Genomic DNA, 27,482 nt, shown 5'->3' with positions numbered 1-27,482 from the left:
GAGGGGGAAGGGAGGGGAAGGGCGGCTCGGGAGGGCGCTCGGAGTCCGGACAGGCGGCTACGGGCAAGCTCCGCGCCCCGCGGAGGGCGCGGGCCCGGGGCGGGGGGGGGGCCGGGCCGAGCGGGCCGCGGCTCAACGCGAATCGCCGGCGCCCCGCTCCGGATCGCCGCCGGCCGCCATCTTGTTCCCCGCCTGCGCCTCGGCCGCTCCGCGCTGACTGGGGGAAGCGGCACCAGGCCCCGAGCGCCTCACGTGACCGCCGCGCCCGCCGCCGCCGCCAGGGGGCGCGCCCGCCACGGCCGTGAGGGAGCCGCCGCGACGGGGCGGCCCCGCGACCCCCGGACCCGGCACCGAACCTGGAACGAGCTCGAACCTACCACCGACCCCGGATCCGACACCGACCCCGGCACCGACATCGGCACCAACCGCCAACCCGAACGCGGCATCGACCCCGAATCCGAACCCGGCATCGGCCACCGGCATCAGCACCGCTCCTCGCCCCCTTATGGTCCGCTTGCCCCTTTCCCCTCCGCCGGCACCCGCCGTGCCCCCCGCCCTATCTCACGGTCCCTCCACTGGCGCTCCCTTAGCCGGCCCTGCCCCCGGACTCAGCCTCTCCCCACACCGGAGTCGCTGGGCCCGTGGCCGGGGTCTCTCCCAGAGCTCGACCCGCTCCCCGAGGGAGTCCCGGGCCCGTCGGGAACAGCTCTGAGCGAGGTGCGCGCCGGGCCCCGGCCAGGGGCTCCCCACGGGGGTCTTCATTCCCCGCCTAAATCAGAGCCCTCGGGTGAGGCTTCCCTCCGCCATCGGCACCAAGCAGCTCCCCTGACACTCATCTCTGGCCGTGCTTTGACTCCTCGCCCGTTAAACCCCTTTTACAGCTCACCCTTACACGGCCAGTACCCGTGTAAAGCAAACGCTGAGATCACATAGGGATATACCATCACCGTTTTTGTCCATCCACTTCCTCTATTCTGCTGTTTCCACAGTTCCCTGGAGCACTAGGAAAGAGATGGGCTCCGTCTGCTTTGTAATCCCTCTGATTGTCTCATTTGCCAGAGCCCACAAAGAGCTAAAAATCAACAAAAACCAGTTGCACAGTTGGGTTTCCAATGCTGCCACTTGAATTCAGGGTATCCGTTTCATAAACAAAAGCAGTAAAAACTGAAAGCCAGCCCAAGGCACACAGACATCTTGTATTTCTTACAACTAGCCTGCCTTCGATCAAGACAGCTTTAGGATTTCAGAGAGCCAGAAGTCTTATCATTAGAAAATCAGTCTGTTTACATGTTCATTTCTTTCAGTCCCTTGCTTATACTTCTGAGCAAGGTAAAACCCAACACTGTTCATGCCATAAACATGGCAGCAACATGTCCAACATGTCATTTAACTTGCATTCTTCTGTAGTAATTTTTGAAGTCCTTTTGTTCATTAACTTGTTGGTCAGGCCAAGCACCTCATTAAACCCACAAACCTGCCACAGCATCAAGCATGCAACAGTAGCAGCAGGGTTTAGCCCAATTTGCACTCTATATCCAGCTTTTTATCTGCAGCTCTTTTATATTCAGTGTAGCAGCTGTACAGGCTCAAAGCCCTAGTCTAAACACAGGATGACACACACAGCAGCAGCCAACATTGCCCAACCCCATTTACACCTTTCTACTCCATTTATATTCTGAACCTTTCCAAGTTACCTTTAGATTGCTTATGTCAGGCTGATTTTTGCTACTTCTTAAAAGATTGCAGAAGATTGTGGTAACTTTAAATACATGAATACACAGACATACATTTTCCATTATCCCCTTCTGGTATCATGGGAAAAACACCTGTGCATCTGCCATCTATACATCGAGAATCTAACAACGGTCCTAGTGCACCTACTGCACCAAACCACAGCCTGCAGCATTGTGAAAGCACTAACACCTCTGAAATACTGCAGATCTTGTGTATTTGTGGTAGATCAAAAGTGCTGAGAGTCATGTGCTTTTGGATCTGTGAACCAGAGTATCTCGTCTCTTAATCCCATCCCTTATCAGTTGGTGATGTGGAATTGCTTACTGAATAGAACTTAATAATTTTCATTTTATGATGGAGAAATGTGTGCACCGAGCGATGTTACCTTCAGGGACAGGATGTAAATTAGTCCTTTCTCTGTATGGAGCTGTGTGTTGGAAATCAACCCCAACCCTAAGAACCTGCCCATTGCACACAAGAGAACATACTGATTTGGAACTATTTGGTAGAGTTAAATGAACATCTTTGTAAGTGAATTGAATACAGCAGGAAGAGGAATTTTTGTGTGGAGGCCCTATCCTGCTTCCATCCTTAGGACAGATGGAGAAAAAACCTCCTTTCACAAGGAACATTGAAGGTGAATAGCCCAGTTGTTCCAAGCTGTTGTCCTTTCTTCCAAGGATAAGAGAAAGAACTTAACCTACAACTGGATGGCATTCAGAACAAGTGAGCATATACTCTTGCTTAAATTATTGAGATGCTTTTGTCCAGTCCTTCACTCCAAACTATCTCATAACTTGTGTTAGGAATTGCATTCAGGTGTTCAGCTCTCCAATCAGTTCCACGTACAGTTTTCTAAGACACCGCAGTGTTGCTGAGTAAAGTTACACTAGAGCTCAGCAGCAGACTGGAAGTCAGGTGTAGGAAGGAAGGGCTTACATGACTTTTGCTGAGGTAATTCAATATAATTCCAATTGCCATTTTATTTACATGATGAAAACCAAAGTATATCAATGCACTGATATGCTGAATTCTACTAATATTCAATCACATCATTAGGAAAAATAAGTAAAAATAACATTGTATTTGCTGTTCTGAAAATGTACTGATTATCTTGTCCCCAACCATCCATCTTATACTTGACTCCAGGAAATCCAGCATTATGCTTCTGTCCCATTTTTCCTTATTCCAGATGAATAGTCCCACAAGTATCTTGTGACAAGTCAGCTTTAAGTGAATGCCTCATCAGAAGAATAATTCAACAGATAACTGTAAAATCTTCAACAAATGTTGCTTACATAAAACTTTAGTAATCACTTTGTATTTCAAAGAGAGTCAAAACCAATCTAAGATATACTTTGAAAAGCTAAAAATCAAGCACTATAGGTGACATAAACTAAGGAGAGGTGTTCAATAGTTGTAAAGTACTTACAGAAAACAAACTAATGTAGGTAAGAATGTTCTTATTTTAAATTCAAGGTAAGTTTTCTTGTCCAAAATATTGAAAGCAACCACTATCAGTGCCAAGAAGTCCCCCTCTATACAAATCTTCAGCTGCCACTGCAGGGTTGTTTTTTTTTTAGACTTCTACATACATTTGGTACTGTCAGTGTATAAACACAACTGAAACTGTTACCTTCCAAAGTGACTCGAGCCACTGAACTGTGCGTGCAGCTCTTTCCAAGTTACACAGCCCAAGACAGCAGGTTATGCCCCCAGCACTTCTGCCACAATCATCTTGGGTTTAGCCAAGAATCATGTGGTACTTTAGGAAGTTCTCATGATCACATATCAAAATTCTACATGAAAATATAAGCAAATATCCAGCTTCTCATCCAGTCAAAAAGAGAGCTTTTAATACACAAGGTTCAAAACTTACAACTCCCATGTAGCTACAGAGTAACCAGGCTCCTCCTATGTAGAAAACAACTTTTGACAGCCCCAATATGGAGTGCTAATAAATCCTTGTCATAAAAGGAATCAATACAAAATAAATGTGTTAATGAATTTCAAATTCAAATGATTTCCAGCACTTCAATAGAATAGGTGTGAGATTCTCTCAGGTGGTTCAGTCTTTGTAATTCCCGCAAACTTCCTTCTATCTTGTTGAGTTCTGAGTAGAACCGTACCTTAAAAGAAGAAAACAGAGACATTTATAGCAAAATACATTTTAATTATTTTCATACATCATCATACTGTGGAACTATCTCTGGTTCTGCACAGTTTAGGATATTTAAACCAAACAAAGCAGCTTTTGAAATCCAAATGCGACTGAGGCAACTGTAATTCATGCTCAGGAAAAAACATACAGAGGAAGACACACACGGTTGGATTCACTATATAATTTGTTGTTGTCTGTCTCCCCCCTTTCTCAGCAACCATATTCCACATCCAACTGAAATTCAAATAATTATCCCAGAAGATGCAACTTACTTGGGCTCTCACAAACTTATGCAGGTTTGAAAGCAACTCCTTTGCTTCTGGCAGCATCACCATGACAGTGAAGTGAGCATCAAGCAACAGGCACATCCAATCCATGATCTGAAGACAAACAAGAAAACTACACTTACACTTCCCAGTCTGGAACTAACACACACGTGGCTTTAAAAGCTGAACTCTGAGACATTAACTTCTAATACAAAATGCACAGGTTCATATTTTCAGGCATATTTGGAATTTGATTGTTAAAGTGTTACACCTGACTTCATACAGGTTACACTGACAGACAGCACTTGGTAGAATGAATGTAGATGTCAGGTGATTTTAGATATTCCCCAACTACTCACAGTTACATAGCCCAGAAAGGGAAGGAAGTACAGCTCTTAGAATGAGCTGCTCACCTGATTTATTGTGGGAGAGCGTATTCCAGGAAGAGTGGTGTTAACTTTTTCACTGCATTTCACATACAGGTAATATAAATACCTGAGAAATAGCTGAAAGTAGAAAGTCAGAACATTTGTAAAGGACAGACATTTACTAGACCAAGGGGTTTTGTCCTGCACATGGTAATTTTCATAAGGATTTTAAATTTTTTTCTGTTTTTGAATGCAAACATGAATGCCTGTATACTACACATTAAAAACAAGTTTTATGGTTTTCTTACACTACTCATAGCTAGATGTTTGAAATTTCTCAGCAGTATTCAGTGTAAATTACATTCGGAGTAATCACTGTTCCAGGAATGTGTCAGAATGGAGATCAGCTTTGTTCTGATGTGTGGGGTTTTTCTGAAATCACTGGAAAATCACATATATGCTCAGGTACACACAGCTCTGTAAGTTCTATTTCAGATTCTGAGAAATTGGGGAGGCTTGGTGGCTTTTTCCCCTAAACTGAGGAGACCAAGATTTGTATTACATTTGGGATTATAGAGTTTGTTTCTCATATTTTCTACATTTCTGTTTCTGATATAACTGACTAAATTACTGTGACTTTTTCCTTTCCTAAAAAGCATCTAAATCAAGCAAAGGTATTATTACTTGCTAACAGAATATGAACATTTTCCATGTATGCTGTTCTAAAACAAGTTAGGACTACAAATATCAAGAAAATTACTGAAGTATGTGGAAAAATGTGATATTCCTTACTATTAGTTTTATTAGGCATCCTAATTAATTTCGGTGCATTAGTTCGTTATTCAGAAAGCAGAAAGAATAGTGAATTTCTCATATACGATAGAAAAACTCTCTTCCCTTTCCCTCATCACAAAATAATAGTAAGACTTTTAAAACCTTATAATATTAAAATACTTACAATAGCTTCTTCAGCTGGAAGGTTTTTCAGGTGAGGCAAAAGAAATGTTTCAGTGTAAGCTGAATGGAGAATAGCATTTCTGGCCAGTGCTATTAAGGGAATAACACTGCAGGAAAAATACCAGTTTCTACAAACCAGAGTGAATTCTAAAGAAAATACTTCCCCACGTTTTTTAATCTTACTTCTATCATGAAATATCTACAGCAACTGAACCATCATGGTAGATTTAACTTGAACAGTTCTGTCCACTGCAAGGGTGTAACTGCCTGATGTGTTTGAACAGGCAAATATCCAAAGCAGTGATAACTCTTCTCTTAAGTAAAGGAAGATTATTGCAATAGTGTAATAAAACTAAGTTTAAACCAGTGTAGATACATTCTAAAAGCTAAATGTTTCTATATATATTTTAAACACTTTTTTACTGAGTAGGAACCGCTTTTATGAGACCTCAAACTTTCAGCAAGAAGAGAGGATGTGCCTTTTGGCAATACCAGATCTGAACATCCACAGCACATGCAATGCTCTGGCTTCCCTTCACACGCAGAGGATACAGCAGTGCTGCCTTCTGAGGCCCAATAGGGCAGGAGTCATCATCACTCCTGGACTGGCTTTCCTTTGGGATTTTGGTACCACACATGTCCTGGTCCATCTCTGCTCTGAAACCATTCTCTACAATTTCAGTCTTAACGTCTTTATTGTCGAATTCAACATCAATGTAACAGATCACGGAATCTAGATTTACATCCATGTTTTCAAGATGGGATTCACTCATGCTGTGGAAAAAAATTTCAGACATTTTACACTTTTAATTATTAGCTTTAAAATCAGCAGTTCCATCAACACACATAAAGAATTCTTTGAAGCTTATTACAAAAACAAAAGCAGACTAAAATTTGGTGAAGAAAAAAAGAAAATATTTCAAGTTACCTTAAAAATGCTTTCAGGCAAGCATAAGTAATTTCTTCAGGAATATCTGGAAACCGTTCTAGGCAGAGTTGTAAGAGATGCATATCTTTTTTCTCCAAAGCAACAGCCATTAAATCTGGACATAAACTGTAAGAATATGCAATCAATAGGTTGCACAGTCCACACTGAGAACTACACTGACGACTAAGGTAATAGTACTAATCTTCCTCCCCAGGCGGATTTTTATGTAAAACACCAACTTCATCAGAAAATAAACACCTCTGCTACTAAATTCTGGTAATTCAAGAGCAGCTTATAAAGAACTTTATTTCTACTTCTTTTAATTTTAAAGACTACTTCTTACACTTCAAAAAATGCAGTCACTACCTGTAGGACAAGTTCCGTGTTTCAACAATCTCATGCAGGAAATTTTGAGGGTAGTACTTTGGATTTCTTTTACATCTGTCTGTAAGGGCAGTGACCACACAGCCAATGGTGGCTTGCAGATCTGGGGTCGGTGCTTTTGTCATCAGTTTTCTCAATCTGGTTTCCAACACATAATTAGAAGCATCCTGGAAAAGACAAACACTGTGCAACTCAGAAGTACAAGGCAAATGTTTGAGAACTGCCTTGGCATGAATTAGACCAAGTAGAAGCAGACCTATTTCGGAATTCAAGTTAGAAAAATTTACAAAAATTCCTCACCTCTCTGTGTTTTGCTAGGATAGTTTCTTTCAAGCATGAAAGAGCCAAATGAGAGAATTCCTCACTCTAAACTCAGGCAAGCAGTAACTGCTCATGGATTCATCACCTGCTACATCAGTGACAATACCAAGGTGTCCCTTCCTGTCCCACTGTGACCTATCACAGCACTTGGAGCAAGTTCTAGGAAGGAACTAGATCTTACTGCTGCATTTGCAGTGGAATTCCTGACAATTCTTCTGACTTCCTACAACCAAAAGGCCTTCGACAAAATTAAAGTCATAAATAAGAACCTAAACAAGCAAAGTTTAGATGAAATATCCTCCCTTATTTACTGCAAGAGACTGTCATTAAAAATAAACAAATTTGTTCAAGTTTTCAGAACTCAGCTGTTGTAAGCCCTGTATTGTACAGTTCTCAAAACACACTCCTATGACAAAACTTAATTTCATCATGCCAAATGCTGTTCTTGCACAATAATGATAGTAACAATATCCTTCACCTCACCTGTTCAAGGCAGCTTGGCCAACCTGATATGTGCAAGAGGACATGGAAAGAGGTAACAGTTTTAAGAGATACCTAGAATATTCTGAGAGTGTTTAAACACTACTTGAAAATATCTGGGTTACTTACTTTGAAATTTATTAAGATCTGCCCAACTGATAAGGGCTCTGGCTGTTCTTCAGCAACACTGCTCTTTCTTGATCTTAACTGTAGTAAAGCAAAACAAAGAGTTATCATTCAGCTCCAAAATATTTAAGGATTTTAAGCAATATAATTGGAAACTTCATGTGTCAACCTGCTTTCCAGACTATGATTACCATCGCCAATTCCAGAAACAGTGCTAGAAACAATCAGTAACAGATAAAGTGAAATTTCTTTCTGCTACAACACCTAAAAGTAGCAGCATGGGGAAGAGACAAGACAAATAACCACCTCAAACGACCCTAATGCTAACTTACATTCAGTCTGGAGTCTGCTTTCAGAGCTACAGACTCCTGGGACTGAAAGGAAGCCACCAGCTCTTCATCCTCCAGGGTATTCCAGTTCATAAACAAGGACACATCTGGGAACACACAAATGAAACTACATGAAGATAACACTTACAGCACATTTATTGAAGTATGAATATTGCATCAACTTCTTATGCTAATAGATATTTTCTAAACTATAATGCAAGTGGTTTTATGCCAAGAAAGCTGCCAGTTTTATTTCAGCAGCAGGTAATTTTATGACCTTTTTTATACTGTTTCTCCATTTTGCCTCTGGGAGCAGGAGAAGTAAGTTATTACACAATTTATCCTGAGCATTACTTGCAATGTTTTATCAATGCAGTGTATAATTAAAACCACTATGATAGTACAATTTCAAATTGAAATTCACAAACTAAGCTTTGACATTACCCTATCCAATCACATACTCTTTGAAAATACATTTTAGGAAACAGCACTTCACTTTGTTTTCAGTATTCATCACCAGCATTCCAGTGTTCTCAGTAATTCCAGTATCTGAATGACAACCTAGGTTAAGTGAAGCCACAATAAATTCAGACATTTGGTGCTTTGGTGTTCCCAGCACCAGTAAATTTAACAGCCAGGAACATGGTACAGTGTGTAGTTGCTTCGAACTGTTTAACTTAAATTAATTTTATAGGACTATTAAAATAATTTTTATACAATTTCAGACATCTTCCTTTTACAAGATCTTTTCACTGTAATTATTAAAAAAAAATCTTACCAGGAGTTTGACTGTACTTGAGCTTTCCCACAGCAGCTGCCAAGGATGATGTTTCACACTTGTACATAATTACAGTCAGCACTTTCCCATGAATTAGAAAAAATTTTTCCTCATAACACCACAACTGCAAAATATTGAAGTGTATCATCAATGAGATGAGCAGAAAAGTGAGTTCCTGCACTGATGGGTTTTGTGTTCAGTGATTTTATTCACACAAAATAATCATGACCATGAGAAGTGACAAAGTACTAAATTATCACAGAAATTTCTACAGGTCACCATCCTCCCAATGAATATTCTGACAGAAACTACTCATCAAGTGGTCACTATGAATTTTGCTGCAGAATTTGCAATTACTGCTCCTCCAGTACCAGCAGAGCTCTGCAGCCCAACACTCCCCTCCCTGCTGTCAAATGCACAAGAACCCCAAACCCACGGCCGAGCTTTACCTGGCCACTGGTCCCCAGGGGTAGCTCCTTTGAGGTTTGCAACGTCTGAAATTTTGTATTCCATATGGTCAGGCACTCTGAGGGAAGTAAGACATAGATGAGACCAAAAAGCAACATAAGTGCTACATTTGCTTTTGCTACTTTCAGTTACAAACGCTGGAGGAAACAGAAATAGCTGTTAGAAAACAGCTCAGCCAGTATTCAGCATTAGGTTACATCCCAATTTAAAGAAAAGTTGTTTTTCCAGTGAAGAGCTTTAAACCAGAAGCTAGGACAAGAGGGACAGCACAATTTTTCCACCTAGTGCTCTGCCCAAGGAAATTTTAGACCTTACAACATCTTAATATGATTTTTCAAGCTACCTCTGGGCTCTTTCCTAGGTGCAGCCAGACTGCCCAACACTGCAACGTGGTCTTTGTCCAGGACAACTAAAGATGTTCCTTTCAGAACAGCTCCAGACACTGAAAGGTTTAGTAGAAGTGACTTGGACAAAATTTCTTCTTCTTCTTCCTCTTCTTCTTCTTCAGAATCTTGCTGCAGAGGTATCAGAACCTGGTACACAGAGTCATTGGAATCTGTTAAAAGAAAAATAATAATCACTTTTATAACTGATTTTTGTGGGAAAAACCTGTTTGATATCATATGGCAAAAGGACATCCAAAAAGAACAATAGCCAGTGAATGCTGAAAGAAGAATTAATACAGGATATTTAAAGGACTTATTATGATTCAAAGCAGCAAAATTAACGTACAGCAATAAAGGTGTAATGAGATCTGCAGGGTGCAAGTGATCACAGGTATCCATTAAAGTATCAGGAATCTTTAATTACTACTTGTAGCTGTTTTGGGAAGTTTAAAAAACTAAAAATATTAAACGGTATATCATAAATATGAACATTCCATGTAATTTCATACAATTCTTTGTTCCTTATCACAACCCATTAACAAATGTAACTTACACAAACACAGAAGTGTGACAATTTGGTTTGTTATATGTGCTGTGAAACACAGTGGCTTGGCTGATTCCTGTTGTTCAAGCTTGTATTTGTGTAGACTACTCAGCTTAGGTTTCTGTACATAGACAAAAAAATCATCATCCTAAAATAAAAAAAGAAAAGAAAATTTTCCCTTAATTTACACAAAGATGATATAACAGAAATTCAGGTATCAATACTGCTTAGCTTTAGACATTGTGGAAAAATTAGGAAGTCGTGTTTTCTATAGGACACATAAAATAATTTGGAACAGTCTGCAGACTCTAACAAGTAAAGAAAATTCTTATTTGATGCAACAAATGGACATACAGGAAAAAGCATTTGCATAAAGACAGATTCATGTATAATTCCTTATTTAAAAACATACATCCTATTCAACAGTTCTTCACAATGAGCAATGAAGAGTAACACAATGTCCACTGTACTTCATCTTATTAATTGTTCTCTGCAGTTCTGAGAGCCCAGCTTCTCAGCCCTGAATACAACACAACTTCCATTTAACTGCTGTATTGATTATATCAGGATAATGATTCCACTAAAAGCTCTTAAAATCAAATTAAACCAGTGATGGATTTTGAAAAAAGTATTCAGGTCTCCTGCTATGAGAGTTCTTTTAATAAAAAGTATTTAACTCACTTTCTCAGTAGTGAAAATTAAGACAGGTTGTTGGCCTTCCATAAAAGCTCCACTCCACCTAAAACCAGAAAGCTGGATGAACATTCTCCAAATTCTAAATTTATGCATAAAGTCATATCACTATTCCTCAGGCATCTTCTCATTTTTAGGAAAACTCTGTAAGGAATTCTGAGATATAAAAACCAATGTGTTGGAACCCAACCCCATGATCTTGGTCTTTGATTTCCCCCCCATCTCCTCAGAAGAGGGAACAACTTTTATCATCACAGTCAGTTCCTCCAAGCAAGAATCAACACAAAGTGGCATCACTTACCTGATGACCTCCCCTGAGATGACATTTTCAATTTCCTGCTGAGGGGCTTCCAAGAGCACATCCAGAGTCCTGACCCCCCCTCCCCTGAACAGCACCACCGGGCCCCCGTGGGGCAGGGAATGGATCCTGTACACATCTGCTGAGAGCTGCAAGAACACAAACAAATCTCTGCTACACTACCCTGAAAACTGAGGGCTTTATTCATTATTCTAACTTTTTCCAATAAACTTTAGCAGAAGAATGATGAACCTTTAAGATTCTTAATAACGTACATCTAGTAGCTGCTGATTTGCTGAAATGCCACAAATACCCAACAAAAAGCCAAAAATGTCCTGATGAGCATCCCATTCCTGAATTACATCAGAAAAAAACATGACATGGTCAGGAGGTCACACATCTGCTCTACAGCAACACACAAAGTGATGTTTAACACATCAACCAGCAGAGCACAAAGATCTGTAATTGAACATAATTCATCATCTTTAGAAAGTCCTGAGAAATGCTGAGGCCTTGGCATAACAATCACTTTAAGATTGTTTAAGAGAACATTTTAAGAGAAATATTCTGATGATAAAATCAGTGCAAGTGGATTCCCTACAATACTCCACAGCATCATGAAGCACAAATTAAGCCAAAATGTAATATGGCCAATACTCTGAAAATTAGAGCACTTTTTCCCTCCACCAGGATCCAAAACACAGAGAAGAGAATACATGAAGGAAACTTACTGTTGCTTTAAAGGCTTTGTCCAAGTTAATGTCTTCATTCTTCCATATTCTTAAAACCTTTAAGAGAAGCATCATTTTTAGGTAAAACAGTAACACACAGACTTCTGAGCACTCCAAATACCAGTAACTGCAACAGGAGGGAAACACAGTGAGTATTCACAGTGCCCTGAGTGCCCTAGGGGGGAGCAGAAACAGCAGGAATAGAAACCAAGCTCAGAAATCCTGAGTTGGAAAGAAAGGACAGGAAAGAATGAAGGAAAAGACACAGCAGAACTCTGAATGAAAGTAGATCAAAGTGATGGAGACAGGTGAGATACAGATGGCCTGATTTTCACAAGCAATGCAAGGCCAGGAGTGATATTTCATCAACAACAATAAAAAGCCTAAGGCTCAGCATCATCTAAACAAAAGCTACACGTACACAGAGAAACTTTTAACTGTGAAACAAGAGCAGAAAATCAAAGATGGGGGTGTGAATTATTGTAACCATTGCAGTACCATGATCATGCAACTGCAAATGTCACCCAGGCTGCAACAGGACAAATAACTCATCCTTAGGGAGAGTATACATGAGGCACTGAGAACCTCCAGTGCTTAAAGGGCTGCCAGAGCACGGTGCTCAGCACAGAAGCTGCTCACGTCACCAGTGTGCCGAGGGCTCCCCACACTTTCAACCAGAAATGTCACACTGCTGATCTTTTCCTACCTGCATTCCCTCAGGAGGACCCACCAAATCCTTGCTCCCTCTAAAGAAGGATGAAGGCTCTCACCTTGTCATCATGCACTGCGATGTACTCGTGGGTTTCAAAGTTGCACACGACAGGACAGGTGAGAATCTGCCCATGTTTAACCGACCAACAGCCCAGCGGCTTCTGATCTGAAATCTACAGAGTCAGAACAAAGACACTGCAATTAAAATGTAACACATGAAAGATGAAAGACCACTTTGGTGACTTCTCTCATGACAGAAAGGAAATGCAAGGTAGCCACATCTGACCTAACTCAGAAATTCCTCTTGAGCATTCCTGTTTCCACCTCTAATACCAACAGGTTCAGAATAACAGGAAAGAACTCTACATTATTTAGATTTCTTTTCATGTAAGAAATAACTTTGACCTGTAACAGTCTGAAGGGCTTATGCCATGGAGCACAGCTACATGGCACGGCTTTTTCACAGGGCAGATATTAATTTTATCACTAGTGTAATTTGTTTTTACTGACTAATACAATCATATAGAGACTTGTGCTTTTTCTCTTCCTATTCCAAGGCGAGTTATTGAGACCAAGAGCAGTGGATTTTGCAGTCTGAGCTCCTGTTCTGTGTGATTCACACTCGACTGCTGAGGGCACTCAACCCCCTCTCAGTCTGGAGTACACTGGGCATATTTACAACACAGTTGTGTTGTCACATATTGTCTTGGCAGTGGGAATAAACAACCCAAAGGAGGTTGTATCATCAACCCACTTAGATCATGGAATGGCCTGGGTTGGAAAGGACTTAGATCACCAAGTCCCACCTCCTGCCATGAGCAGGGACACCTTCCACTGTCCCAGGTTGATCCAAGCCCCATCCCACCTGGCCTTGGAAACTTCCTATTCCTGCTTGTCCTGTCACTACAATCCCCAACTGCATGGATGTGATAGTCAAATAAACAGAGAAACTCAAATATTCGCCTTAAAGTTTCTTATTATGGCCTAGTGAACAACAGAGATCAGAACACACTTTCATTTTTAGGTGCTGCAAACTAAAGTCTTCCTGCAGCCAGCAGGACGGCAGCAGACACTGAGCTGACAGCCCAAAACCTGGCACTGCACGGAACACGCACTTGTGGCTTCGGGAAAGTGTTTTTTGGGACGGGGAATGGACAGAGAATAGCAGCAAAAGAAGAAACACGCGAAAAAGCGCGCGAGCCGCCCTGTGTCCCCGAGCAGACACAGGTGGGGCAGCGAGGAGCGCAGGGGGCAGAGGATGGCCGGGCCGGGGCCGCTCCCGGGCCGGGGACAGCGGGGCCTGGCCCGGACAGGCCGGGAGAGAGGGAACGCGGGAAGCAGCGCGGCCCCGGCCCTGCCCGGGACACCCCCCATGCCGGGGCCGCGCTGCCGCCCCCCGAGCACGCGCGGGCGGTACCTTGAAGAGCGTGGCGGCCCGGCCGCGCTCGGTGAGCAGCACGAGGTCGCGGCCCGGGCCCGGCTCCAGGCACAGCCCGGGGCCGTCGCCGCCGGGGCCCGGCCCGCGCAGCGTGAAGCTCTCGCACAGCGCCGCCATCTTGGCCAGGCCCGGCTCTCGCGAGAGCTGGCGCGGCGCGCGCACCCGCGCGTGACCTGGGGCGGGGCCGGCCCGGCGCTGTCGCGACAGGGAGCGCGCGCTGCGGCCGTGCCCGGCCGGGCCTCGCTTCCCCCGAGCGCGCCGGGCGGCTCCTGCAGAGGGCTGGGACTGGGGGTGTGCGAGCCCGCTGTCTTCCGAGGGTGTTAGAGACTCTAAATGTTGTACAAGCTAAAGAAAGCGTCCTCAGGACGGTGTCACAAAGCGCAGCACTCGGCTCCATGGGCATTGCCCGTGTTCAGGCATCCGCGGCGCATTTCGCGCACGGTGCCCATCGCTCCCGCGGCGACTGCCAGGCTCGTCCGGCAGTGCCGGCTGTATGCTAATGAGAGGTCAGGTTTATGCTAATGAATGGGTCACGTGCACGCCAATGAGAAAGGTCATCTCTCTACTAATGAAGGTCACGTGTTAATGAGGCGGTCACGTGCGCGCTAATTTGCACCGGGCTGGCCGGTGAAGGCTTCAATGGGGTTTGGGCTGTCCCGGGCTGCGGCCCCGCCCGAGCGAGTGCCCTGTGGGGCAGGGGGATTGTCCCCTGGGCCGGGGCACGGGCCGGGATTGTCCCCTGGGCAGGGACACGGACTGGGATTGTCCCCTGGGCAGGGACACGGGCCGGGATTGTCCCCTGGGCCGGGGCACGGGCCGGGATTGTCCCCTGGGCAGCACAGCCCGGCCCCGCCGCCCGCGCAGCCGGAGAGTCCCATTCGGGTTTTCACCCGTATTTTGCTGCGTAGGATTTTGAGTGTGCGCAGATTTCAGTGCAGTCCTGCCCGAGAATGGGAGCTCCAGCTGTAAAAGGTCAGAGCGGGTCACTGAGATGTCCCCGGAGCTGCGCGGGCTCTGTCCCTTTGCCGTGCCATTTCCAATTTAAAACATTTCCAGTCCCCTCTTTGTTCCCCCTGCCCTGTCCCACGCTGCTCTGAAGCTTTTCCTCTGGAGCAGGGAAAGCTCCGTTTCTATGGAGAAAGTGCCTGTGTAAAGAACCGTTGTGCAAGTGAAATTTCTGTTGACTAAAATTAACTGACTTGGAGACAAGCCTGAGAGGATTCGAGTGGTCTCTTTTCCAGTATTTTCCCGTTATTCGGTAAAACGCTGCGCTGCCAAACCCTGCATAAAGAATTAGATTCCCCACTGAAAAACTTCCTTGTCAACCAAATGGTCATTTACAACTGAATGGGCTAATGCCAGACTGATGGGGCACCTGCCCCGGTAAAACCTTTACAGAGCTGGGGCACAACAGAACCCAGGAGAGGCTGTAAGCGCTTTACATTTTCCTCACAAAGCTGTTTCTTTGTGCTGTTTAACTTTGAGGAAGTGACTTGCCGAGCTGGGGTAGAAATGTCAATGGTACATGTTAATGAGGAGGTTCCTGCCTACAGGAGACCCGGTAAGAGAAAACAGCCACCGTTGTAAAGAATAGTTGTTGGTAGTTTATTTACAACAAAATGCAACGAAAAAGACAATATTAAAAATAATAAATAACTTGGAAAAAAACAGAAACTAAGTGATACGAGAAAAATGACAGTCAAGTTCTCCTGCTTAGCCTTACACTATTGACGTGCAGAGCAAACCAAGACTTGGTCCTTCTTTGATGGTGATGATGCATTGCCTGATGTTGCCATCAGTGCTCTAAATAAAAGAAATTAATTACTGGACGTAACAGAATCACCTAGAATTATCACAGAAATGAAATAAACCAATAAAACCTGTTTTAGTGACATCACAAAACTACAGGAGATCATAATTCAATGACCATGCTGTTCATTTAAAGCAAAACATTTTTAGACTCATTTAGCAATCTTAACTTACACATAGAAAACCAAGTCCAAACAATGGCAACAGAAAATCTCCTATTGACAAGATCTTGAATTCTCTCTTACTGCACTCACTAATTCATAAAAAGCATATACATTTGGCTTATTTCAAAGGATAACACATTGTTTTGAAGTTATAGTGCAGCAAGCTTCAAAGCAATTTTAGCAAAGTATAGCGGTCTTGTTACAAACTGAAATTCAAGGAACAAATATTTCAGTTTCAAAGTCTCTACAGCAGCAATTAATGCAAATTGGCTACTAGATGTCACAAAATCACCTTCCAGAATAATCAAAAAAGCCAAAGAACAAGGTCAAATAGTTTCTTTCCATAGGATTTATCCAATCCTTTACAAAATTAACCATTACATTCATAATAAATCCCACTGAGTACGTTTCAGGAATGTGCTGCTCCTCACAACTTTTGTGGGTTCCTCCCTTTTTATTTTTTAGGAGATCAACCCTTTTGAAGCTGCACTGAATTGTCAGTTGTTTTATAATGATTGTTCTATCCAAAATACACAAAAGTACAAGCAAAGCCCGGAGGTTTTCATAGAAACCTGAACAAACTCATCACAGTTTTTGCTCTGAACTGTATTCTCCTTGATAAACAATTCCTTGCCAAGTCCTAGCAGAGCTGAATCACAGAATTCTTGTCACTGTGGCAGAGGAGAGGAACACGGCTGTGTTCACCATGCTCTGAGGCTGTACTCAGTAAATAATCACAGCAAAGTTTATTTTTGCAAACGAAGTGAGGAACACCTGCAAAACTCTTTATTTTAATCCTAATAAATGTGTCTGAAAACACAACAGAAAGGGAAAAATCAGTACTGGAAACAAACCCTTCTCCTCAAGCTGTTACACTGAAGTACTCAGACCTTCCTTCTCATTTCATTTCATGTTTGCCTGCTGGGAATATTCTAGAAAAAGCTATCTTACCCTAAATAGCACCCAACCAAAGAGAAAAAGGCATTTAAAGATCATATTGACCAGATGGGTGATGACTGCTGGGGAAAGCAAAGCAGAACTCAGTGCTGGGTCCTTCCACAATTTGAGAAAACCTGGGATATTCTTATCCAAAGGAGGGACACATGACAGATCTTTTAATTGGCCTTGGCTGGGCAGCAGCATGAGGCAGAGTGGCTCTTCCTGAGCCTGACTAAAGCTGGGCACAACAGGGAGTGTCCTGTCACTCTGACATGCCAGGATCTGTGTCTCCTACATCTCTGCCAGGCAGATACTCTGCTCTGTCCTGTTCGGGTAGGTTAATGGTCTTCACAAATGACTTATCCCCAAACCTACTTAATATCGTGATCAATGTATTGGAAATCAATCAGTTAAACATGAGTAAATGTGGGACTGCTGTGATCTAATAATCTGTGTCAAACCCAGATCCCAAAATGTGAATAGAAGCAGTCACGTGTGAGCACCAGACACTGAATAGAACTGAGCAAATTTGTCTTGGACAAATTAAAAATCCATTGAAATAGACTTTCAGGTGGAGCAGACCTGAACTATTTCTGTATGGGCCAAAGTCAGGCAATGAGGAAACAACCAAACAATGTTTTATGTTTTCAAAGGTTTCCCTTTGATGCCAATGTTACAATCTTGATACCTAACCAATAATAACAATAAAAAGATTATACATGATCCTATGATCCCACAATATGCACCCTCGTTAAGCTGAAATCATAAACCAATGTAGGAAAGTTTTGTTTTCAGTATTACAGCAGCTTCTTTTTAAACAAAACAGCATCACCCATCACCAATGACTTGGAATTACCAGCTCTGGGAAGAAAAGCAAAGCCAAGCATGGACAGGACATGGGAGAATGCAGAAAGTCAGACCACAGCAAACCTACAGAGAGCTTCTGGATTTTGCTGGCTGCAGGATTTTTTCCTATCAGACAAACAAACACTTGTTTCAGTGCAGGTTGGCAGTGGAATTACTTCTGCTCCTAAAACTTCCCCCTAAATGCCACACATTCCACAAAACTTGTGCTGCAGCTGCACTTCAGCCACTGTCTGGGCTGGGCACCCCCAAACTGAGTGTTCAGTGTTCAGTGTTCAGTGACAGCTCAGCTTTGGAGAAGTCTCTTTTTTTCTCAATCCATGAACCGTCAGTGGTGGCACAAAGTATCACCCCTGGGATCATGATTCAGGCAGGAGCTGTCATTCCCTGGGGACTGAGCAGTGGCTCAGTGATGTCACCAAAAGACAGGAGCTGCAGCAGTGGAACAGAGCACAGTGCCCCGAAGGGGACAGCAGGGAAAGCTTCTCACCCAGTCACGCTTTGAAGAGGGAGGAAGGAAGGAAGAGACCACTCCTGTCATTCATTTTTCTCCTTCTTCGACCATCTACACTTCCCTCTGGGAAACATCCTTGTCTACAATTGAATTCCTGAGATTGAAGAGTGATTTCACACACAGATCAGGAAGAGCACTTCTGGTTCAACATCACCCACGATTCGTTTGCTTTTTAAAGTGTCTGATTTTGTCCCCCTTCTCCAAACGAGGCAGTGCCTGGACCCAGCTCTCTGTCTGATTGTTCTGTTTAGCGAAAAGGAGTCTCCTGTTTTCTTTCTTTTACATTCAAGGTCTCCCAGCCTGACTACCACTCTTCTTCCAGCGAGAAAAAACCAGAATTCATTGCTTTTGTTTCTCAACTGGCACAATTCAGCTGCTTTTTTCAATGTCACAGAACACCACTGATAAACACCAACACTCTGAGCTCACAAAAGGACAGGGGACAGCTAGTAAAATACATTATCTACAAGAAATGGGTGGTTCCTTTTACAAATTCTGTGCAAGGTAGAAATAGTTCAATGGCCTCAAAGTCGTATAATTAATTACAATTGGGGCTTTGATACAGTGATATTTTAGGTTTGAAAATGTTTATGTTTTGTGTTTTAGGCCCCAAATCCTGAGTCATATTAAGCAAAATGTGGATCTGTTGGTGTTCAAGTATAATGAGTTACAGATCAAAGGTTTATGAACACACAGGAGAAGCCTGAGAGTGGGAAAGATTTTAAAATTGGTTATAAAATAAGAAAATGGGAGGGTTTTTTTTTCTGTTAACCCTGCATTCTAGTTGGCACTAATTTGCCTCAGAAGTCCTTGGCAGATTTACTTAATACCTACTCCTAATTATAAATGCTGTGACCTAGATGAGGGTTTGCAGGCAGAATACTGCTACAGAAAGATTGATTTTCGTTTATAGCATCCCCTCAGACTGTTCCATTGATGTCAGTAAGATGCACCATATGGCTTGAAACACTACTTTAGGAATATATAAACTACTTTCTCTTGCATGCACTTTTCAGAAGGTTTTAAGGATCAGGTCTGAGGAAAGGAGTCATCTTTCCACACCGGAAAGATTATTTGAAACAAACAAACAAACAAAAAAAAAAACAACCAAGAAACCACCACGACCTTTGTAGCAATTGAGTTATGTCACTCTTGCTGTAGCAGACATGGCTTATCAGGAGGAAACATGCAGGGTTAATTTAAAAGTTTTTTTTCGATGGATCTGGAAGAGTAAGAGTTTCTGGAGCAGACTTTTTCCGAGGCCGATCTTTGGGAACTGTTAGGAAATCAGGAGCATCTGTGGAGAGAGGAGTTGATGGAGCACTAGATGGAGCACTGCGGGTGGAGGAAGGCATGGAAGTGTTAGAGATAGATATTGCCGGTGGGAAAATCCCAATCTTCTTGTTGGTAGCTTCCTGAGTGGCTCTTTCAAACTCTCGGACTTCATCCATTGTCATGTCTTCAACGAGAAGGAATGAAAGACAAAGGCATGTTAGAATAATTTCAAATAATCATTTCATTAACTCAGTTAAACTACTTCCATCCAAATCCTAAATCAGGGAATGATTGCTTATCATGCATCTCATTAAGTGATTCTCCACATGAATGCCTCCCCATTGTAAGGCGCTGACTGGAGCACAATGAGCACAATGTAAAGGAAACAAACTTTTAAGTACATTAATCACGTACTAATGCTTCTTCTACCTGGGTTTGAGCTGAATAAAGATTGCTGCCTCTGTAATTGCTGGGAAAATCCAGCTATTCCACAGGGAAATAAAGAGTACATTTGGATACAGTCAGCAGTAGGATTTTTCAGAACTTCAAACAAAATACAACTGAAATGGATTTTAAATTTTTCATTTCCATTATGAGCCCAAGTGGGCAAAAGTTTGTCATGGTTTGTTCATCTGCTGTAATTATCAAGAGATGAAAAATTCTCTCTCCTTCCATTGACTTGTAGCTGCAGCTTCATGCACAGGACCGAGCCTGTTTTGCTTTCCCACTCATAAAGCCTAAAGAATTCCCTCTCACAACATTCAAAGCCGTGCTTCCCAACTTTCCATCCAGAAACTGCACTTAAACCCCTCTGGGCAAGTGACAAATCCACTGCTCAATTCCTCGCGAAACGTAGGCAAATGAGATGAGGGACTAAAGCACTCGGGAATGGGAAGTCGGGTGCCCAGGAGGTGTCCCGGGGTACCGGGGGTGTCCCATGGTACCGGAGGTGTCCCGGGGTACCGGAGGTGTCCCATGGTACCGGAGGTGTCCCGGGGTACCGGGGGTGTCCCAGGGTACCGGGGGTGTCCCGGGGTACCGGGGGTGTCCCAGGGTACCGGAGGTGTCCCGGGGTACCGGGGATGTCCCGGTGCTGCCGAGCCCACAAGAGGGCAGCGCGATCCCAGCCTGGACGGGCTCTGCCGGAGCCGAGCCGTGCAAAACCTCCGGTAAATCCCCAGGGAATGAATGACATCTGCTACAAACTGGGAAGTTGAGCAGAAAATCAGCGAGGCTCTTCTGGAACCTGCTGCTCCATGTCTGCAGTGCCTGCAAGACGCCCACCGAGCCAACTGAAGGCAATGTTAAGATTTTTGCTGAATGTCAAGTTAAATTCATCAATTTGAAGAATTTCATTAGACCATTTATAGATTCTTTGAGCTACGAAAGCTCAAAAACCTAGAAATAAAACCAGTAGTCTTTTAATCAATTAAGATGTCTCATACATTCGGGTGTGTGAGGCACAGGACTGGCGGTGGGGATTATCAAATATGTGACCAAATCCTGTCCTTCCAGGCTCTGATGCTTTTTACCCCTACCCAGCTGCAGACATGTGCAACCTTGGCTGTCGAAGCAGCTTTCTGTTGTGTTCCAGCATGGCATTAAATAAACAAAAAGCGTGCATGGTGCCGGCTGCCTTTGCTCCCCCCTGCTCCACATTGCAGGGACCCTTCCAGCCCACGCTGGCACTCACGAGGAGTGAGAAACGCCGGGTTCAGATCTGACAGAAGTGCTGGCAATGAACAGATGGTCCCAGGGGAACTGTACCTACTCGTGTTGGAGAGAGGTTTGAACCTGTTTTGCTGGTTTACATTTCGTTTCACACCCTGTAACAGTGGGTGAGCATTTCTGCACTCGAAGTGTCCCAGATCCCCCTGAAATCCCAGGGATTTTGATTGAGGAATTCTGTAGGACATGAACCAAAAGCTGTTTTGGATAAATGAAGTAAGGTTTCTCAGTGCACTGTCCTCTGAAGTCTTGCTAAGTGGAGCCTCCAAGACTCTTCATTTTCAATTCAGACATGAAACTCTTCAATTAATTTTTACTTTTTAGCTTATATTTGCTTTAATTTCCTTCTGCTGTGATACACACTCAAGTAAAGCAGTCCTTACATTGAGCTAGGAGGACTCAGATTCACTTTTTTTTTTCCATTAATAACAACTTCTGTTCTGACCTCAATGTCAATTTTTCCACATGGAAACTACAGGTGGCAGGCTTCATTCAGAACCAGATCCTGAAGTATGGAGCCAAAATCTGAACTAATTCTCTGCCAAGGAATAACTTTGATGTCAGTGAAGCTGCTGTGTCATGAACACAAGAATTACCTTCCTGGGGACTACACAGACAACATCTCCTCAGGCTGGGGACAGCTGGCACTGAGCAAGAGCCAAGGAGAGACTTGGAGCCCTTCAAGCCTTGCCCCACACTGATTACATGACTAAACCCAGCACTGAGTTCCACAGCATCATTAGCAGAAATTAAGGAATAATGGCATTTCAGGAGCAAAGGCCACTGCATCTTCTCTATTTGCAGAGAGTATCAATCTAATTTTAGGCCTCTACTTGTGGGGCCCAAATTAAATACTTTATGAAATCTCCAGACTTTGAACCAGAGAACCTACACAGAAACCTGCCCTTTCCCACAAACCACTGTAACAAACTTCTGAAAATACTTCCCACCTTGTCAGTACCTGGTCAATGAAGGTAACATTAAAGTTACCTTGAAAAGAGTGAATAACTCATTAGATTTTTTTTTCCTGGTGAAACAAAGAATTTTGTGAGTCCCATAGAAGTTTTCCACTCCCCATGTTCTTGGCTTTTTGACTAGACCACTGTGAACTCCTGCATTTTTTAACTATTCAAAGAATAGAAAGGGAAAGTCCTCTTTCACTTCCTCTTTATGAATCCAACTGAAATTTGAGCATTGTGTTTTCCTGGAAGTCAGGGAGTTGTCTATGAGCCCAACCCCACCCTCCCTTACATAACTGGCAGGATTACAGTGCAAACCAAAGGCAGGATTGCACTTCAGGGAGAAATATTCTGTTCTTATTGAAGCAAAACCTTCCCAATATTCCACTGACTGATCAGCAATTGGTTGCTCTTTTCTGATCTGTGCAGGTGTATTGGCTGAGGATGGGCAATATGTTTTAAAATTTGACATACTCTTGCTTTGGCATGGCTCTCTATTTCATCCACAGTAGATGAATGTTGGTTGCAAACTTTAATGTTGGTTTTTTCATGCATATTTTTCTCGTACTCTCGGACATCATCCATAGTCATATCTGTAAAAAGTTCAAAATTGTTGGCATTTTTCCATTGATTAAGTGCAAACTTCATTTTTTTTTCTAAGGAGAAGGTTCTAGGAACACAAAGTCTTTCAGCAGAAGCCAACAAAAGATTTTTTAAAAAGCAAGGAGCAACTAGCTTTATGAAAATTGCCTCATAAAGGTAGTTGTGTCAGCCAAGGAAGGTGCAAGGTTAAGTCAAAGGGAGTCAGAGAACAGGAAGGAGTGGAAATTGTTTAGGAGTGTCTGTGTAATGTAAGGTAGGCAGGAAGTACTGAAGTGCAGGCCTTGGCAAAGGCCAAGATCTTCTAAAGAGATTTTAGAAGATCCTTTGGAGTAAAGGATAGATACAGAAATATTATAAATATTTACTTACCTTTTCAGGACTTGCAAAAAGAGTTTTTTGTTAACTTTGCATTGTATATCTCATAACCAACAAAACTCTTAGTTTTAGAGCCCACACCAGTTTAGATCCCAGCAACTAACACTTAAACTGGGAAGTCAATTAATAGCGACTATGTTAATGGTTGTGTAGCCTCAAGCAATTGAATGAATGATGAAAACTAGAAATATCCCAGAGATGAGGCTGATGTCACCTGCAGGATCACTGAGCACTGCCCAGCCTGGCTGGGGACACCCAGCACAGCCTGTCAGGTGCTGTGGAGCACCAGGCAATGCTCAACACCTTTAACAGCATTTGTCACCAACCACAACTCCAGCAAAAACATAAAGAATCCAGTAATTGACCTGTGACTCTTGTGAGTATTCCCATGCTTCCCATAAATCCACTGGGGAGTGAGGAGTCACAACAGGAGCAGTGTCAGAGTTTGGTCTGTTCTTTATGATGCTTTGGGAACTTCAGAGCCTCGTAAAAACAGCCATCAACTTTTTATTTAAAACACTTAAAGAGCATTTTATTAGCACAGTCTGCTTGCAAATGGGTGCCCTTTTGGTCATGCACTGTGATCTGCTCTTGAGGCTCCCATTTTCCTCGAGTTTATGATCTGGGATTTGGGAATTCTTGTATCACACCACTCCTTGTTCTGTGCTGTGAGGCTCCTGCTGCATTTTACGAGGCAGCTTTTAAGGCAAGATAAAACTTCAGCTGTTGTAGTGGCAGCACGATGCCATAATTTATCAGAAAAAAGAAATGCAGTCTCAAATTTTGATCAAAAGGAAACATGGAATGCCCCTAACTTGTACTCTTTCAGTCTTTTACTGTTATTTGGAATGAGAAACAAGCTCAGAAGCCGTGTCAGTAACATGCTGGGATGCACTTTGCCAAGCAGAGAACATGCTCTTTATTAGTAAGTAACACTGAGAAAATAGAATTTCTTAATGATAAAGCTAAATACAGTTTAGTAAATTAAATTATAAAACACATTCATACTTACAGGGTCAGTAAGATGAACCAGTCATTAACATAAACACATTGTTTATTATTGAGTATTTGATTCAGTTTAGCTGACTACCATCATTTCCAGGTCTTTCCCAAACTTTCATTTTAAAAGATGTTAATAGATATTTAAAAATTATATTTTTGATGCTAGATTACTATATCTATTTTCTCAAGCCCAGATTTTTTAGGTTTTGTACTTAGGCTGATAATTAAGCTCTTAAAAGTCCACTATATAAGTTAGTAAAAAGGCTCACTCTGACAGGAAAAATACACGAGATAATAGTGTATCACAATATTTCATTTTGACAGGGAGATTTCAGACTTAGGAGGGGAAGATCTATAGTGAAATGTTTTTGAGCTAAACCTGTTTGGTGTGTTTAACTTCATGGCTATTCATTTGTCATCATTATCAGTAACTGCTGAAGTCCAGCTGACATTTTCCTCCTCAGTAACATTCTCCATCTCTCACTGTATAGATATTTTGGGTAGACTGGGAGCAAATTTATGGGCTCAATTTTTACATGAAGTCAGGCTGTTTTATTTAAAGTTACCAGTTTCCCTGACGTGGTACAGGGATTGCTCTGTTTCAGGTAAAAAAAGAAACAAATCTAAAATTTAAAGAATTAGCTCTGAAGAAGAGCTCTCTCACTGGATATAAAATTATCTTAGTAGTTTACAGCTATCCCAATAGAAAAAGATATTTTTAGCAGTTTCAGTATTTTTATGACCATTACAGCACAAGATTTTCATGCAGTATTAAATTTATAAGAACACTGTGATTTCAAAAGCAATTTTTTCTCTATTTCCAAATAATGAGCCCACCGAGTTGATGGTTAAATTCCAGTGCAGGGCTGTGACACCTCTGAGCTGTGTTTGCAGCAGTGACTGCTCCTGAGCAATGCACATTGATTCTGGGCTCTGATGAAAGGGGTGTCCCTCACCCATGAAATGCCCAAATTTCCTAAAGTCTGGGGAGGGTCTAAATAAACATTCTAAATATATTTCCAAATTGCCATGATATGTTACAGGCCTGTCTCAGAACGTGTTTCAAGAGTAGCTGTGATTAAGGATATGTCTTACAGAAAATATAAGTAAAAGGTACAGACCCAGTGAGCTCATTTTAGACAATGGGATTGGCTGGTTTGATATTCAGATTACTTTGTCCTACTGGAAGTGCCCATATCCCACAGCTGGCTCATGGATTCCCAACACTTCTTGCATGCAGCTGCTGCTGAATCAGACCCTGTAGGATTTATGCTTATGTACATATTTTTTCAGAAAAGCTCAATTTTTTCTTTCTTGCAATCCATACCAATAGCTTAAAACTTTCCTAAAAAGCTGGAAATGTTTTGGATCAGAGGCCTTAGGAGTCTGCAGTATGGAAATGGCTGTGAGTTAAGGTAGCCTTAAGAAGCAGCTTCATTCAAAGCTGTGTGAGGTTCTCCATACAGATACTCCTGCCTGCAGTGCAGGTGAGAGCAGTGGTGCAGGTCCACTGACATGCTGGGATGGAAAGGCATCCCTGGACACTGCCTGCTGCCCAAATCCAGCATCCCTGGAAGTGTCCAAGGCCAGGCTGGATGGGGCTTTGGGCAACCTGGTCTAGTGGAAGGTGTCCCTGCCCATGGAAAGAGGTGGAAGGAGATAATCTTTAACATGGTTCCATCTCCTCCATGAACAGCTCACACTAGGACCTGGTGATCCATGAAAGCAAATGGAAACCTGCTGTTAATTGTCTCAGGCTCTGCATCAGCCCTTTGGAAGGGCCTGGCTCGGGAGGACACTCACCATACCACTCATCCACCCAGGCAAACGCCTGCCGGTGACCGATCAGGAGGATGTCTCTGACCACCTGCAAACAAGGAAAGGGTTAAAGGCCTCAGCAGCAACAAAACATCTCATCTCTTTCTTTCAACAGGATTGAAAGTGAGAAACCCTTGGACACTTTTGTGTTTAATGGCCATGCTGGCTCTGAAGGGCTCCTAGTTCAGCTTCCCACTGGAACTGGATCTGTTGCCAACACTGAATCATGGCTTTGACAAGCATGGGAATCCATTTGGGAATATGTACAGATTCCACTAGTCTTTGGCCAATTAGACATTCTGGATCTCTTCTTTTCCCTTCTTAGTTTTCCAAATATGTAGAAGGTCAATACTATGAAAATTTTTATCACCTCGTAGTCACACTATTCACTAATTGATTTTTGAGTAGACTGATTTTAGTAGACTGATTCAGTAGACTGAAAACTTTCCCACTATCTGTAACTAAGGAATTCTTCACCTCACTGCAACGTGTATGGGACCCCTGTGTGCCAGAAATACTTCAGCTCATATACTGGTCACAGCACTGAAAATGTTATTGATAATTTTTCTCAACCTTAGGCCTGAGCAGCTCCAGGCTATGTCAGGTTGGTACCCAGAGTGAAGTGCTGGGCTCTGCTCCAGCTCTTTCAGACCTTGGGAGAGCTCTGAGCAGACTGGGCCGAGCTCCCAGGCTCCTCCACAACCGTAGCCACATTCCTGTGAGTGCTCGAGTTCTGCTCATGTGAAGGATAAGAAACAGCTCCTGTTTCACTGACCTTGTGGACAAATTGCTCTACTCTGGTCTGAAGTCCCCAGACTTCAAATTTCACAGTCACAAGTTTGTAGGAACACATAATTGGCTGATGGGTCTCTCTCCAGCCTTCTTTCAATTGGCCTCTCCCAGTTTTCTGTGACTTGAAGTATTTGGGATCCTGCAAAACAAAGAAAACATACAAGGAAATGCAGGAGGGGAAGTTGTGTTTATCAGTTTGCTAAAGCAAAAGTTTTGATAAGACAAAAAACATGCTAATAAACAATATGGAAAAGTAATAGGAAATGGACTTTTAAAATGCACTAGGATATCCTAAAACCCAAGCCTGGCAGTGAATCAATGGCAGCATATTCTTGGAGATGCATTGACAATCATATCATCCAGGACGTTCTGCTATAAGAAAATCTGTTATTGCAAGTCATTACAGTGCAGTGCACTCCAAGGGTTATTTATGGCCTTTGGAAAAAAAAACAAAAAGTGGCTTCTTCAGAGGCTGCTTTTCCACTGCCCTTTGGTGTGAACTGCTTGTACTTTCCACCCACAGCTGTCTCGTGGAATTG

General features: G+C 42.7%; 2 protein-coding genes across 2 annotated transcripts in view; both read right to left on the bottom strand.

The window, feature by feature from the left end:
- Positions 1 to 2,684: 2,684 nt before the first annotated feature.
- NOL11 (nucleolar protein 11) lies at positions 2,685 to 14,233 on the bottom strand. Its single transcript, XM_014882709.2, has 18 exons — positions 14,081 to 14,233; positions 12,723 to 12,836; positions 11,953 to 12,009; positions 11,225 to 11,370; positions 10,912 to 10,969; positions 10,240 to 10,378; positions 9,644 to 9,856; positions 9,282 to 9,358; positions 8,833 to 8,956; positions 8,058 to 8,161; positions 7,729 to 7,806; positions 6,781 to 6,965; positions 6,415 to 6,540; positions 6,039 to 6,260; positions 5,488 to 5,566; positions 4,575 to 4,667; positions 4,168 to 4,275; positions 2,685 to 3,863 (listed from the first exon to the last, which is right to left on the bottom strand). Exons 1-18 carry the CDS (start codon positions 14,216 to 14,218, stop codon positions 3,750 to 3,752), a joined length of 2,175 nt encoding a protein of 724 aa, XP_014738195.1. The 5' UTR covers positions 14,219 to 14,233; the 3' UTR covers positions 2,685 to 3,749.
- A 1,449-nt stretch (positions 14,234 to 15,682) lies between these two features.
- The window catches only part of PITPNC1 (phosphatidylinositol transfer protein cytoplasmic 1), a 43,432-nt gene continuing 31,632 nt past the window's right edge, over positions 15,683 to 27,482 (bottom strand). The window contains exons 7-10 of the mRNA XM_088176811.1: positions 26,927 to 27,082; positions 26,137 to 26,200; positions 22,828 to 22,946; positions 15,683 to 19,850 (exon numbers count right to left, since the gene is read on the bottom strand). Of these exons, the coding sequence (XP_088032937.1) occupies positions 19,845 to 19,850; positions 22,828 to 22,946; positions 26,137 to 26,200; positions 26,927 to 27,082 (345 nt within the window). The 3' untranslated portion in view covers positions 15,683 to 19,844. The remainder of the gene's footprint in view (positions 19,851 to 22,827; positions 22,947 to 26,136; positions 26,201 to 26,926; positions 27,083 to 27,482) is intronic.

Source organism: Sturnus vulgaris, chromosome 20 (genome assembly GCF_052056855.1).
Source record: "Sturnus vulgaris isolate bStuVul1 chromosome 20, bStuVul1.hap1, whole genome shotgun sequence".
NCBI lineage: Eukaryota > Metazoa > Chordata > Aves > Passeriformes > Sturnidae > Sturnus > Sturnus vulgaris.
The sequence above is the reverse complement of the archived record's forward strand: the minus strand, read 5'-3'. Positions and strand labels throughout refer to the sequence as shown.